Here is a 14031-nt window from a genome sequence, read left to right on the forward strand (position 1 = left end):
TTCATTTGTTTGTTGTGGTTTTGCCACGGATTGCCAAGGAGGGAGATTGTTAGAACATATGTGATTCACTTGTTAAGAACATATGTCACTACTTTATGTAATTGGCAAATCCTTTGACAAAATGCACTTTACTTGTATTTGGGTAGATCTAGAATGTGTTTAATACTTTAGGAAACTTTGTTTCAAGATCAAGTGTTAAAGCCATGCAAGTCTGTCCCTGTTTCAAGCCAAGAAGTGCCTGTCATTAAAACTCGATAGCTAGCTTGACAGCTAGCCATCTATCGAGCTTTAAGAGCTGTTCCAGCCCCGTGACTTGACAGCTGCTTGACAACAGCTCGACAGATAGGCATCTGTCGAGGTTTACGAAAAACAAAATTTCAGATTTGTTTTAACTCTAATCCGTGATTATGTGTTTAGGCTTTCTTTTCTTACAACCATAGACATATAAAATGATTATTTTTAAGGGCCGTCAAAGAGGACATAAGTTGCACAAGTGTTGAGCAAAGTTTGTTCAAGCAAATTGTGACCAGAGATAGAGTTTTGCTCTAGTTCATCATTCTTGTAGAAGTTGCTATGTTTGTGCACCGTAGGGTTTTGTAACCAAGCATCTTCTTGATCTTCATCATGGATGAACTGAAGAACTTTGCAGCTAACAACCTTCTCTAGTTGGTGATTGAAGTCACGTACTGGAATCCACGTAATTGGTTAGTCACGTACTGGGAGCCGCGCATCAAAAGGAGAAATTGTCACTACAGAATAAGTCCAATTGAGTATTTGGATAAGGATTCAATTGTAGGTTGGTATAAGGTACTGGGATTCATTTACTTGTAACCGCTTGTTGTGATAATAGTAGAATTTCGGGAGTGGTGACCTTAAAATCACCCAGTGGGGTTTTTGCCGCGTAGGTTTTCTCCATTCGTAAATAAATCACCGTGTCAATTTAATTTCCACTGCATACTTTAGTTATTGGTGATTTGTTTGTACTATCACGTGTTTGCATGTTAATTTGATTAATTAATAAACTTGGCTAATTAATCAATTAATTTATCATAAGGGGTCAATTCGTTTTTGGCCTATCAGGCTTGATGGTCTTCCAATTTAGAAATTGTCAAGCTTTGCGATGCTATTGCGAAAAGAACTAGTACTTCTGAAGATTATGTTTCACTCTAATGGGAACTTCTGTTTGTAAAGTTGGATTTTCATTGTTAAATGTTGTCATGCTAGTGCTAGATGGTCTGAAATAAGGAATTTGTTTTGCATCATTAAGCTCTATCATCATGAGCAACTGTTACTTAACCACTAGATGTTAATAATTTTTTAGAAGTGTCAACTTTTCAACTGGGATTAATTAATTGTACTGTAAGTCTAACTAGAGTATATGATTAATTTGCTTAGTTAAGCTTAAGGCTCTGTATGTGATTGCTAATCTTAAGAAGGCCTTTTGATTGAGATGTGGTGTCACTTTGCAGAAGTGACAAAAGAATAGTGAAGCTAATAAAAGCACTTGCTCTGTAATGTAACTACAACTTCCAGTACAAACAATGGTGAGAGAAGAAATATTGGCAACATTGATTTTTAGGATGTTTCTCCCCAACATTGATTTTGCCAATGTTGATTGCAAATGTCATTTTCACCTTTGCTCATTTTCCACTTGTTATATATGGTGTCCAAAGTCAAGTCATAATTTATTAAAGCCTTTTGGATTTAGTAATTGCATCCACAATCTTTAATACTTATGGAATCCTTGTCAAGTCTACGTTTTTATCATTATGAACAGTGCATATGGCAATATAAAAAGTAAAAACAGATAGTTTACTCTACTCACAAAATTAAAGGCAAATGTCATTGACAATGAACTTCTAACTATATCAAACCCTTTACATGTGAGCATACAACTAAATACATGTTACACTTGAAAGTTGAAACCACTACCCACTAGAAAGACAACAAATACAACTAAACTAGAAAATTGTTGCTAAACATGGCTCTTTTGCTTATCATTTGTTCAAGAAGTTCATAAGCACAATGCACTTAATCACTACAAAAAAAAAAAAAAAAAATCTTGGGATATAATTTATAGATAAGACCTAGAGTGCAACTATTTTTATATAGTGGTATTAAAAATAGTTAATGGTAACTTTGGACTTGTCAAGAGTTGACAGAAAAGCCCAAGGCCCATTGGAGCTAGTGTCTTATTGATCCCTTTTGGTCCCACTCCAAGCCACACACTTAAGCCCAATTGGTAAGGCCCGAAAGGCCGGCCCAATTAGATAAATTGGTTAGATACAAAGGGAAAAACGTACAGAAACATATGTGACAAGAAAACATCATTGAAAAGTGGTGTATGATAGTGTAAGTCACCTTTTGGTCATCCCTTTGTTACCAATCGAGAGACCACACATCTTGGGCGTTAGTGGAATTGGAGTGAAGATTAAAAGTAGTCCCAAGTGCTTCAATCTTCAGTTTTGAAATTCATCGCTTCAAGGTACACTCTCTTATTCTCTAATTCTGAAATTTACTTTGTGCATGTTATCAATATCGAATGAAGTAGATCCGTTTTAAAACTTATTTTCTGCTGCATTTATCTTTATATCCATCATTTTGCTTAAACGAGTTTAAAATCTCATGCATTTATCATGCATTTAGATGTTTGTGTACAAATTGTTTGTATGCTGGTAGGATTTGATTGGGCTGAGCCCATGATGAATTTTATATTGCATGTCACATGATTCATGCATTTCCTATGCATACGTACTCGCTTTTCAATATATTTAGATATATTTGAACTGCTTGGGACTTTTTTGATTGTCTTTCTTTCCCTCTCTTTTCTGTTTACGTTAGTCGTGTCTATGGCTTCTAAACATAAGTCAGTTTCGTCTCGAAACCCTTTTCGTTTCGGGACATCGTCTTCATCTGATCCTACTCCTTATATTCAGTTTCGTGATGAGGATGCCTGAAAGGACTTCCCAGAGAACTTTTCTCGACGAGGTGTTCATTCGAAACGTCGAGTAATTTTGGCGAACTTCACCGACATTGACCTACCCGATGTCATTCACAGTCGGGGTTGGGAGTCACTGTGTGACATCTTAGTCACATGTCCATCTGTGTTGATCCAGGAGTTTTACTCCAACATGCAAGGACTTGATTCTTCAATACCGCTCTTTCATACTCGGATTCGAGGTACGCGCATTGCTATCATACCGCAGCTTGTTGCAGATGTGCTCCGTGTCCTGAGGGTACAGCATCCTGACTACCTCGGTTGTGAGCGTCTGAGGACTGTGTCCAAAGATGAGATGATGTCTGCTTTTTGCGAGTGCCCTTCTATTTGGGGTGATCATCAGTTTACACCATGTAAGCCCTTTGCTGAAGGTCCTAGATTCATGAACATGGTGATGACTTTTGTTTTGCACCCACTCTCTCACTATAACTCCATCACAAAACCTCATGTTCGATTTTTGCTTTCTTTGTTCGAGCACCTCACTATAGGATTTCCTTCACATTTTATCATTTCTATTATAAATGTGTTTAGGGATGTGGCTATCCGTGATAAGCTCATTTTCCCTTCGGCTATCATGCGGATTTTATACCATTTTTCTGTTCTTTTTCCTTTTTCCGATCACTTCTCTGTCATGTGTGCTATAGACACCGCTACCATTAAAGGTAACGAGGCGCAGTTTAGGTCATGGCAGTTGGATTCAGCAGCTCCTCCCTCCCGTTCAACTCCATCTCGATCTGCTCCATCCACATCCGCTCCCTCCTCCTCTAGGAGTGATGTGTCACTCGGAGACATCATGGCATAGCTACAGCGCATGGATGCTCGCCTTGATACACTCTATACAGAGCTGTATCAGGTGAACGTTCGTGTTGGTCATATTGCACGACGACAGGCGATCATGGATGGCTTCGCTTCTGAGGCTTCTCCTCCACCTCTTCTAGTGGCTTTTGATTCTGAGGCTGAGGATGATGATGATGATGGTGATGACAATAATGCTTCTGATGATGATGATGGAGATGCTAGCTCTACCGATGAGATGTCTACTTGAAACTCTTACCCTTTGTCATTCGTGACAAAAAGGGGGAGTAGTTTTGGATATGAGAGTAGTCATTCTTAGGGGAGTTAGTATAGGATATTGTTGTTATGGGGAGTGTTGATATCTTGAGGGATGTAGTGAGGATTATTTGTATCTTATTCTTTTCTCCTTTTCAGATACATTTATTCTTGTACATTATCTTGTGACCATTATTGACATACATTGTACTTATTTTCTTTATATGTGATGTATGTTTCTTTCACCTATCTTTACAAGTGTTGTTTCTTTTATCTCTTTATGCACATGCTTGTTATTACTTGTATGCAATCTATTATTTCTGTTTCACACTAAGATACCTTGATGAGTTTTGTTTAAAATGTTTCAGAAGTATAGGTTGTTTCGATTAAAGTGTTTATTGTATTCAACAAGTGAATATTAGTTGAGTGATTTATGACTTCTCTCATATGTTCATTTGTTTGTTGTGGTTTTGCCACGGATTGCTAAGGAGGGAGATTGTTAGAACATATGTGATTCACTTGTTAAGAACATATGTCACTACTTTATGTAATTGACAAATCCTTTGACAAAATGTACTTTACTTGTATTTGGGTAGATCTAGAATGTGTTTAATACTTCAGGAAACTTTGTTTCAAGATCAAGTGTTAAAGCCATGCAAGTCTGTCCCTGTTTCAAGCCAAGAAGTGCCTATCATTAAAACTCGATAGCTAGCCCGACAGCTAGCCATCTATCGAGCTTTAAGAGCTGTTCCAACCCCGTGGCTTGACAGCTGCTTGACAGCAGCTTGACAGATAGGCATCTGTCGAGGTTTACGAAAAAAAAAATTTCAGATTTGTTTTAACTCTAATCCGTGATTATGTGTTTGGGCTTTCTTTTCTTACAACCATAGACATATAAAATGATTATTTTTAAGGGCCGTCAAAGAGGACATAAGTTGCATAAGTGTTGAGCAAAGTTTGTTCAAGCAAATTGTGACTGGAGATAGAGTTTTGCTCTAGTTCATCATTCTTGTAGAAGTTGCTATGTTTGTGCACCGTAGGGTTTTGTAACCAAGCATCTTCTTGATCTTCATCATGGATGAACTGAAGAACTTTGCAGCCAACAACCTTCTCTAGTTGGTGATTGAAGTCACGTACTGGAATCCACGTAATTGGTTAGTCACGTACTGGGAGCCGTGCATCAAAAGGAGAAATTGTCACTACAGAATAAGTCCAATTGGGTATTTGGATAAGGATTCAATTGTAGGTTGGTATAAGGTACTGGGATTCATTTACTTGTAACCGCTTGTTGTGATAATAGTAGAATTTCGGGAGTGGTGACCTTAAAATCACCCAGTGGGGTTTTTGCTGCGTAGGTTTTCCCCATTTGTAAATAAATCACCGTGTCAATTTAATTTCCACTGCATACTTTAGTTATTGGTGATTTGTTTGTGCTATCACGTGTTTGCATGTTAATTTGATTAATTAATAAACTTGGCTAATTAATCAATTAATTTATCACAAGGGGTCAATTCGTTTTTGGCCTATCAGGCTTGATGGTCTTCCAATTTAGAAATTGTCAAGCTTTGCGATGCTATTGCGAAAAGAACTAGTACTTCTGAAGATTATGTTTCACTCTAATGGGAACTTATGTTTGTAAAGTTGGATTTTCATTGTTAAATGTTGTCATGCTAGTGCTAGATGGTCTGAAATAAGGAATTTGTTTTGCATCATTAAGCTCTATCATCATGAGCAACTGTTATTTAACCACTAGATGTTAATAATTGTTTAGAAGTGTCAACTTTTCAACTGGGCTTAATTAATTGTACTGTAAGTCTAACTAGAGTATAAGATTAATTTGCTTATTTAAGCTTAAGGCTCTGTCTTAAGAAGGCCTTTTGATTGAGATGTGGTGTCACTTTGCAGAAGTGACAAAAGAATAGTGAAGCTAATAAAAGCACTTGCACTGTAATGTAACTACAACTTCTAGTACAAACAATGGTGAGAGAAGAAATATTGGCAACATTGATTTTTAGGATGTTTCTCCCCAACATTGATTTTGCCAATGTTGATTGCAAATGTCATTTTCACCTTTGCTCATTTTCCACTTGTTATATATGGTGTCCAAAGTCAAGTCATAATTTATTAAAGCCTTTTGGATTTAGTAATTGCATCCACAATCTTTAATACTTATGGAATCCTTGTCAAGTCTACGTTTTTATCATTATGAACAGTGCATATGGCAATATAAAAAGTAAAAACAGATAGTTTACTCTACTCACAAAATTAAAGGCAAATGTCATTGACAATGAACTTCTAACTATATCAAACCCTTTACATGTGAGCATACAACTAAATACATGTTACACTTGAAAGTTGAAACCACTACCCACTAGAAAGACAACAAATACAACTAAACTAGAAAATTGTTGCTAAACATGGCTCTTTTGCTTATCATTTGTTCAAGAAGTTCATAAGCACAATGCACTTAATCACTACAAAAAAAAAAAAAAAAAAAACATTCTATTGCCGCGTTTTTAAAACGTGGCAATAGCTCAAAAAAATGTGGCTATAGGACGATTTCGCCTATAGCTGCTTTTTTTTAGGCTGCGTTTTCAAACGTGGCCTAAACCCTATGACTATAGGCTTGAGGGGTCTATGGCCACACTTTTTCAAATGCGACTATAGTCCAAGACCTATGGCCACGTTTTTTATAAACACGGCTATAGGACATGCTCTAGCCGCATTTGTCAAACGTGGCTATAGGTGAAAGCTATAGTCGCGTTTTCTAAATGTGGCTATAGGGGCCATCTATAGCCGCGTTTAAAAACATGGCTATAGGTCACTTGTTGATAGCTTTGAAGACATATTTTAGCTGCATTAAAAACGCGGCTATAGGTGACAACTATAGTCGCGTTTTTTAAATGTGGCTATAGGTGCCATCTATAGCCGCATTCAAAACGTGGCTATAGGTCACTTGTTGACAGCGTCGAAGACATATTTTAGCCGCGTTTAAAACGCGGCTATAGGTGACAACTATAGCTGCCTTTTTTTAATGTGGCTATATCTGTCACCTATAGCTATGTTTTTAAATGTGGTTATAACATTACAATTTACAATGACAAAAGCAGCTATGTAGAGGAGAATCAGCCACCGATGTCCTGGTTGATTGACTAATGAGCAAGTATCTTGTCTAATTGGTACCTAAAAGTCCTTTGAGATGTTGATATTGATGGTTTAAGCCTAAAAATTATCACAATAGCAATATAAATAATAATAATAAATGATTTTGTCTAGACAATGCAACAATGAAAATGGTCTATAATATGAAGAAGGGGAAATGCAAGCTTATAGACTATGATTCACAGCAGGTAAAGTTTGAGGGCTACCTATCTCAATGAATGAACTTAGTAAGGCTACAAATAACAATAAATAAAACAACTGTTAAACTTTTTTCTTATGGCTAAATGTCACATTAACTACTTGTACTGTTTCCTTCAATCTAAAATTTTTCTTTTTGTAGCAACAAAAGGATAAAAGAAGAGAAAAGGTTTTTATTGCACGTTTGAAGTTTTGCAAATTTGCTGCTTTGAAAACTCAAAAATACCAAAAAATTTTGCTGCACTGGAATAAACTCTTGCTGCTTTGATAGCAAAACTCAGCAATACAAAACACCACTTTGCAAAAACCCAATTTCTCCCGTTAATTTGAACCTCAAAACAATTATCTTTCATAGTAACCAGTTACTCAAACCTCGTAACAGGGCAATCCCATTCCCACTTGCTAATTTTAATAAAGCTAGATAACTTGGCCAGTCTACGAAACTCCCAGAGTCATAGCTAATTTAATGGCCGAATTTTTGGTTCAATGGTCACTTTGTAGAAACCAGAAAGTAAAAGAACAAGTCAAAATTAAAACATGTCCACTTGCAAAAACCTAATTTAAAAAAAAAAAAAAGGTTTCAAATATTAAATCTACCTAGAATAAGAGGAAAAAAGCAGATGAGAGTAAAAGAAAAATCAAAATTTCATGCTCAGAACATCTAAAGTAGCTCACCAAGTAAAGAGAAATCTGAACGGATTCAAGACCAAAATGTTCCCAAACATGAATCCGTGGGTCTCCTTCTAAAATTTGTGGGTCTCCTTCCTCGGCGTTCTTGCACAAACAAAACCCAGTCGATTTTCAGTTTAGAATGGATGAGTAAGCATGAGAGAGAGTGTGTGAGAGATGAGTGTTTGATCTGATTTCTTGTTAAATTTTTAGACGAAATGTGTTAGAGTAACAAAATATTTAGAGGTGGGTTATGGAGCATAGACGAAATGAACCACGGGTAGGTAAAGTGTCAAAAATGAAACTACAGGTGGATAAGTTAAATTTCGGACAAACCACAGGTGGGTAAGTTGTAATTATTATATTAACCATAAACTTGAAACAATACTATGAAATAGACTCGTACCAAAATATTTTATTTTAATAGACAAACCAAAATGAGTTCCAAATGGTATTCACAATGCTGGATTTAATAATAATTCCTATTGTTACTAAGAACATTAAAGCTTAATTAACATTTTTGGTGCTTCTAATCATAGTTGTCAAAATGTGAATCGTATCATAAATCGATTTTTGATTTTTTCGTATCGTGTATCATATCGTATCGTGTATCGTAAGATACACAAACACTTAATAAAATTTATAAAAAATTATAGATATACATATATAAAGGGTATATTCATTATAAATTTTGAATATATTTAGCTAATGACTAATTTATTCATCACTTATGTAATAATATTTAACAAGCTAACTAAATACATCAAGCTAGCACATGTTTATAACATACACATTCAAATTGCTTAAATTCAAAAGTGATAATATATAACAAATGACCCAAAAATTAATTTATTTTCATCATATTCATCATATTGACTAATCAACCTCATCTAAGTCAATACTATCATCATGTTTATCGTTTTGCAAATTTATTTTTTCATTTAAATTTTCCTCATCGTCATTAACATTTACTATCTCTTCTTGTTCTTTTTATTTTAATAATTAAAAAAATTCTTCTTGGTATTCTAGTTTTTTAGACTTATAACAATAGTGAAAAATAAATAAAAATAATTATATTTTCAATTAATATCTTATTCATGATGTAGAAAATAAATTTGTAAATATTAAAGTGAAGTGTAAGTGTGTACTGTGCAGTCCAAATTTTGTAGAAGAAAGAGAGGGAAAAAAAACTTATGAATATGTTATTTTATTAAATTAAATTAAGTAACCTAATAATTTTTGTGTTTAAAACAAATCTAACAACTTGTAAGATTTAAATAAAAGTACAAATTTTAACAAAAAAATCTCATTTTAAAGCATTTGTCTATGTATCGTATAATATGTACGATTTTATAATATGATATGATTCATACGATACACACACTGTATCGTATGATTTATGAGCACTTACGATACGCCAATATGATACAAAACTTTTTAAACATGATACGAAACGTATCGCGTATTGTACGATACTGACAACTATGCTTTTAATAGAAGCGTATTCATAGTTGAAATCTGCCTAAATTTTTTTTGTAACTATTGAATTTATTTATTTATTTTTTCTTTTATAAAAAAACTTTTTTTTTTAAAATAAAAAAATAGGTACAAAATAAATTTCAACTGAGAAGAAAGAAACCAAAACACGTCCATCCCCACTCTTGTCCAGTCTCATCGGCTCTGCCATGGTTGCACTCAACTTTGTCATCTGGGCTTCGATTCAATTTTTGGTTAATGGTCATTCCACTTATTCCACCTATCATCTTATTCTTCAGAATTCAGTAGTATTCTCCTTTTGATCAATGTAATGGTCATATTGTCCACTGTTTACTTTCCCGAAAGTCAGCGTAGCTTTGTGAGCAACCATGGCTACTTTGTTTATAATTTCGAAGCACTTCTGTGCCCATGTTGTACCTGGTGTCAGTCAATTGTTTCATGCTCATGTTCTTCCTCGTTTCCGTGCTTTTTCCATTCTATATTTGTCCATAGTCCTTGGGCTTGCGTACTTGTATATGATCTTCCTTAGTTATAGAAGGTTTCAAGCGTTGAAGGACCAGTACAAGTGGCTTAGATTGGAAAGTAAGTTTTTTAGTGCTCTCATAAAAGATGTGCAATACGTTTCGGATTTGGGGAAGGAAGTAGATGAGAAAGCCCATCAACTTTGGGATTCACAACTGAGACCGGGAGCGACAGTACAACTAAGTGATGTTGAGAAAGAATGGGTACATTCGATCAAAACCTCGGTCATCGAGGCAAATAGACACTGTGACGCCTATGAGAGACTGAGTCGAAGAAGACAACTTCCGAGGTGGGTTTACTCCGTTTTAATGGATTTCAGAGAATATCGTCCCCTCGGAACTAAAATAGATGCGATCATCGATGAGATGTTTGAACATCTTTTCATGAAATGTGATAAGATCTATGGAGCATTAGAGAGGTCAAGGTCTAATGTCAGAAGCCTACGGGACAGACCCATTGTAGAAAAATCTGATCCTTATAATTGAGCTGTGCCACCAACTCACTCTATTGAAGAGAAATTGAAAGATCTAATCAATGGTAAGCCAGATGTAGTGCGTGACAGTAAAGAGGACATACAGTACAACATCGAGTTTCCGGTGAAGCTGCTGCTCGCTTTCCTGGAAGATTTAGATGGGCTTAGAATGGAAACTGAAACGGAGAAGGCCTGGGTGAAGTTTGTGGAGGAGACCATACTTGAACTACAACAAGGCATGGATGGCATACTCAAAATAGCAAGTCGAATGAACTGGATTTTCTACATCGGTAATTGGATAGCAAGGCGTGAGCTCAAGAAGAAGTATCAGCTGTATGACAGAATGCTTTGGTTCCTCATTATACATAAGAGCGTATGTGATTTCAAATTTATTAGAAGAGATGTATTAAAATCTGTCCATCGGTCGTCAAAAAAGCAAACGTTTTCATCTCAGTCTCAGGCCACAACAACTGACAACGACGATATTTCTTCTTTTTTAAACATTTTTAACAGTCAGATTCAGCTCATCAATCAGGGTCCAGCCAAGGAGTGGTTCACAAAACTATACGAGACTTTACGGAGACTAAACAAACTTCTCATGGTTGCAAAAGCAGTTGAAGGCATAAAGCCTTCAAGAATGGCTTGGACCGATCAACTAAAGATAATTTTTAAAGATGCAGAAAGATCTTTGAAATCATATGCGGAAAGTTCACGCTCAGGATGGGACGAAAATCAGAACAAGACAGAGACTCAGTCAAAGCCCAAACAAATTGGTCGATTCAATATGGGTCTCAGAATCCTTGAGACATGCATAGAGAAATTTCGCACTGAACCAGGGGAAGAGAGAAACTCGGCAGTTGGCTTGGATGAAGACGCACATGAAGTAGTCTCAAGGCTGATCACCAGCAATGAGAATTGCTCTACGCATTTTATTGTGGGAATGAGGGGCATCGGTAAGACAACACTGGCGAAGTTGGTTTATGACCATACAGCTATTAAGAACTATTTTAATTTCAGATACTGGATGCCTCTAACTGATCGAGGGGATGAAGAAAAGAATGCACTCCTGAAGAAATTAGGACAAAATCTCATGGATCCACCAGTGACTAATAAGGGAAAGGAGGAAGGGACTAATAAGGAAAAGAAGGATAAAGAGGAAGAGAGTAATAAGGAAGCAAAGGAAAAGAATTACTCATTCAAGGAGATAAATGATTTCTTGAAGGCTAAGAAGTACCTTATTGTTCTGGACAACATATCGTCAGTAGAAATCTGGGAGAGTCTAAAACCAGCATTTCGGGACAGCACAAATGGAAGCAGAATTTTGATCACCACACGACACATGGGTGTAGCTTCAAATGCTGAGAACCCCCACCAACTTCGACTACGAACCAAAGATGAAAGCTCAAGTTTGTTTCAACAGATGGTCCCCCTTCCGTTGGATACTTCTGACCAGCCTGAACTCTCAAAAGCAGAAGCACAAAAATTGAATTCACTCGCATATAAAGTACTAGGAAGATGTGGGGGTCTGCCACTTTCAATCTTACATCTTGGGTATCTATTGTCTGGGATGAAGAATGTGACTTCCAAGCAGTTGACAAGGGTGCTTGAGCATATTGATCATAACCAAACACCATGGTCGGAAATCGTGGATTTTAATGAAAAAGATTTGGATCCGCATCTAAAGAAATGCCTTTCCTACTTTGGACTCTTCCCCAGGGACTCTGAAACTTCAACAAGGAGATTAGTTGCTTTGTGGGTGGCAGAAGGATTGGTACAACAAACATCTGCTGAGCAAGAGCCTCTTGAATCAGTTGCAAAGAAGAATTTGAATGAATTGATAAGACGCAACTTGATACAAGAAGTGGAAAGAAAGCCTAACGGGAACGTCAAGACATGTGGCTTCCCTAGTGCTCTGCGAGATTTATGGTTGCAAAATCATTTTATTTCTCTGTTCCATTTTATTTTTCTGTCATTCACACAGATCATTATCATTTTGACACTGCAACTTTGTGACAGATTTCTGCTACCTTTCATTACTTGTTTGATGATGAAGAACAATGTGGGCGTTGGACAAAAACCAGCAGAGGTGTTTGGCTCACCAGAGGGTACTCTTTTTTTTTTTCTTTTCTCTTTTCTTTTAATCTGTTGCTTGGTTCTAAGGTGATTGATCAATAATAGTCCTATGCTTGCCATGCATATGAGTGGAATAATGTTGTGCGCTTTGTTACAAAGTGCTACTGTCTCTGTTTGTGTATTTTTTTAATCCCTTTGACTCGCTTGGTTCTATGGTATTTGATCAATAAATTAATAGTCATATGCTTACCAAGCAAATGACTGAATAAAATAGTACTCTTTCTTAAACAATGTCAAACTGTGTGTTTTTCTTATTCCGTGCGGGGAAATGTTCTTTCTTNTAGGCTTTCAGATGATCCAATGCCAGAGTTAGAAAAACTTCCCAAACTAAAATGTCTCAGTTTGTACGCTGGTTCTTATATTGGGAAAAGCATGTCATGCTCTAAGGGAGGCTTTCCCCAGCTTCAAGTTCTGAACTTCTTGAAGCTTAAGGAACTGGAAGAATGGAATGTGGTGGAAGAAGCAATGCCGAACCTCAAGAAGTTGGAGATTCGTTCCTGCTACAGTTTGAAGGTACCAAATGGGTTGAGGAATCTCAAGACTCTTGGTGAATTGAAATTAAGGGATATGTCAGTAAAATTCACATTAGAAATTGAGAAAACCAAGGAGAAAATTTGGGCCGACATTGCTATCTCTCCGGCCATAATTATTGATGAGCCGTATTCAACGCCAAATGGAGCTTAAGATTTTACATACGTAAGCAGTGTTTCATTTTATTTCTCTGTTCCATTTTATTTTTCTGTCATTCACACAGATCATTATCATTTTGACACTGCAACTTTGTGACAGATTTCTGCTACCTTTCATTACTTGTTTGATGATGAAGAACAATGTGGGCGTTGGACAAAAACCAGCAGAGGTGTTTGGCTCACCAGAGGGTACTCTTTTTTTCTTTTCTCTTTTTCCCTTTTAATCTGTTGCTTGGTTCTAAGGTGATTGATCAATAATAGTCCTATGCTTGCCATGCATATGAGTGGAATAATGTTGTGCGCTTTGTTACAAAGTGCTACTGTCTCTGTTTGTGTATTTTTTTTTAATCCCCTTTGACTCGCTTGGTTCTATGGTATTTGATCAATAAAATGTAATAGTCATATGCTTACCAAGCAAATGACTGAATAAAATAGTACTCTTTCTTAAACAATGTCAAACTATCTGTGTGTTTTCTTATTCCGTGCGGGGAAATGTTCTTTATATATATATATATATATATATATTTTTTTTTTTTTTTTGTGACTGATGTACTCTAATGGCTCTTATTGCATATTTCTTCGGTTTGTAGTGCTAGTTGTCCTTTCCCCTTAGCACACCAAGTTGTAATCATATTCATCAG

General features: G+C 36.2%; 1 protein-coding gene across 1 annotated transcript; it reads left to right on the top strand.

The window, feature by feature from the left end:
* Positions 1-3809: 3809 nt before the first annotated feature.
* Positions 3810-12581, top strand: LOC112007442 (putative disease resistance RPP13-like protein 3). The gene is made up of 3 exons (XM_065762246.1): positions 3810-3975; positions 10610-12463; positions 12550-12581. Exons 1-3 carry the CDS (start codon positions 3810-3812, stop codon positions 12579-12581), a joined length of 2052 nt encoding a protein of 683 aa, XP_065618318.1.
* The last annotated feature ends 1450 nt before the right edge of the window (positions 12582-14031 follow it).

This window comes from Quercus suber, unplaced genomic scaffold (assembly GCF_002906115.3).
Source record: "Quercus suber isolate HL8 unplaced genomic scaffold, Cork oak 2.0 scaffold_449, whole genome shotgun sequence".
Taxonomy (NCBI): Eukaryota; Viridiplantae; Streptophyta; class Magnoliopsida; order Fagales; family Fagaceae; genus Quercus; species Quercus suber.

Coding starts and splice junctions, on each gene's coding strand:
- LOC112007442 (XM_065762246.1), top strand. CDS start 3,810: ATGGATGCTCGCCTTGATACACTCTATACAGAGCTGTATCAGGTGAAC. Junction 3,976..10,609: donor TGAGGATGATGATGATGATG/GTGATGACAATA, acceptor ACTCTATTGAAG/AGAAATTGAAAGATCTAATC. Junction 12,464..12,549: donor TAACGGGAACGTCAAGACAT/GTGGCTTCCCTA, acceptor TCATTCACACAG/ATCATTATCATTTTGACACT.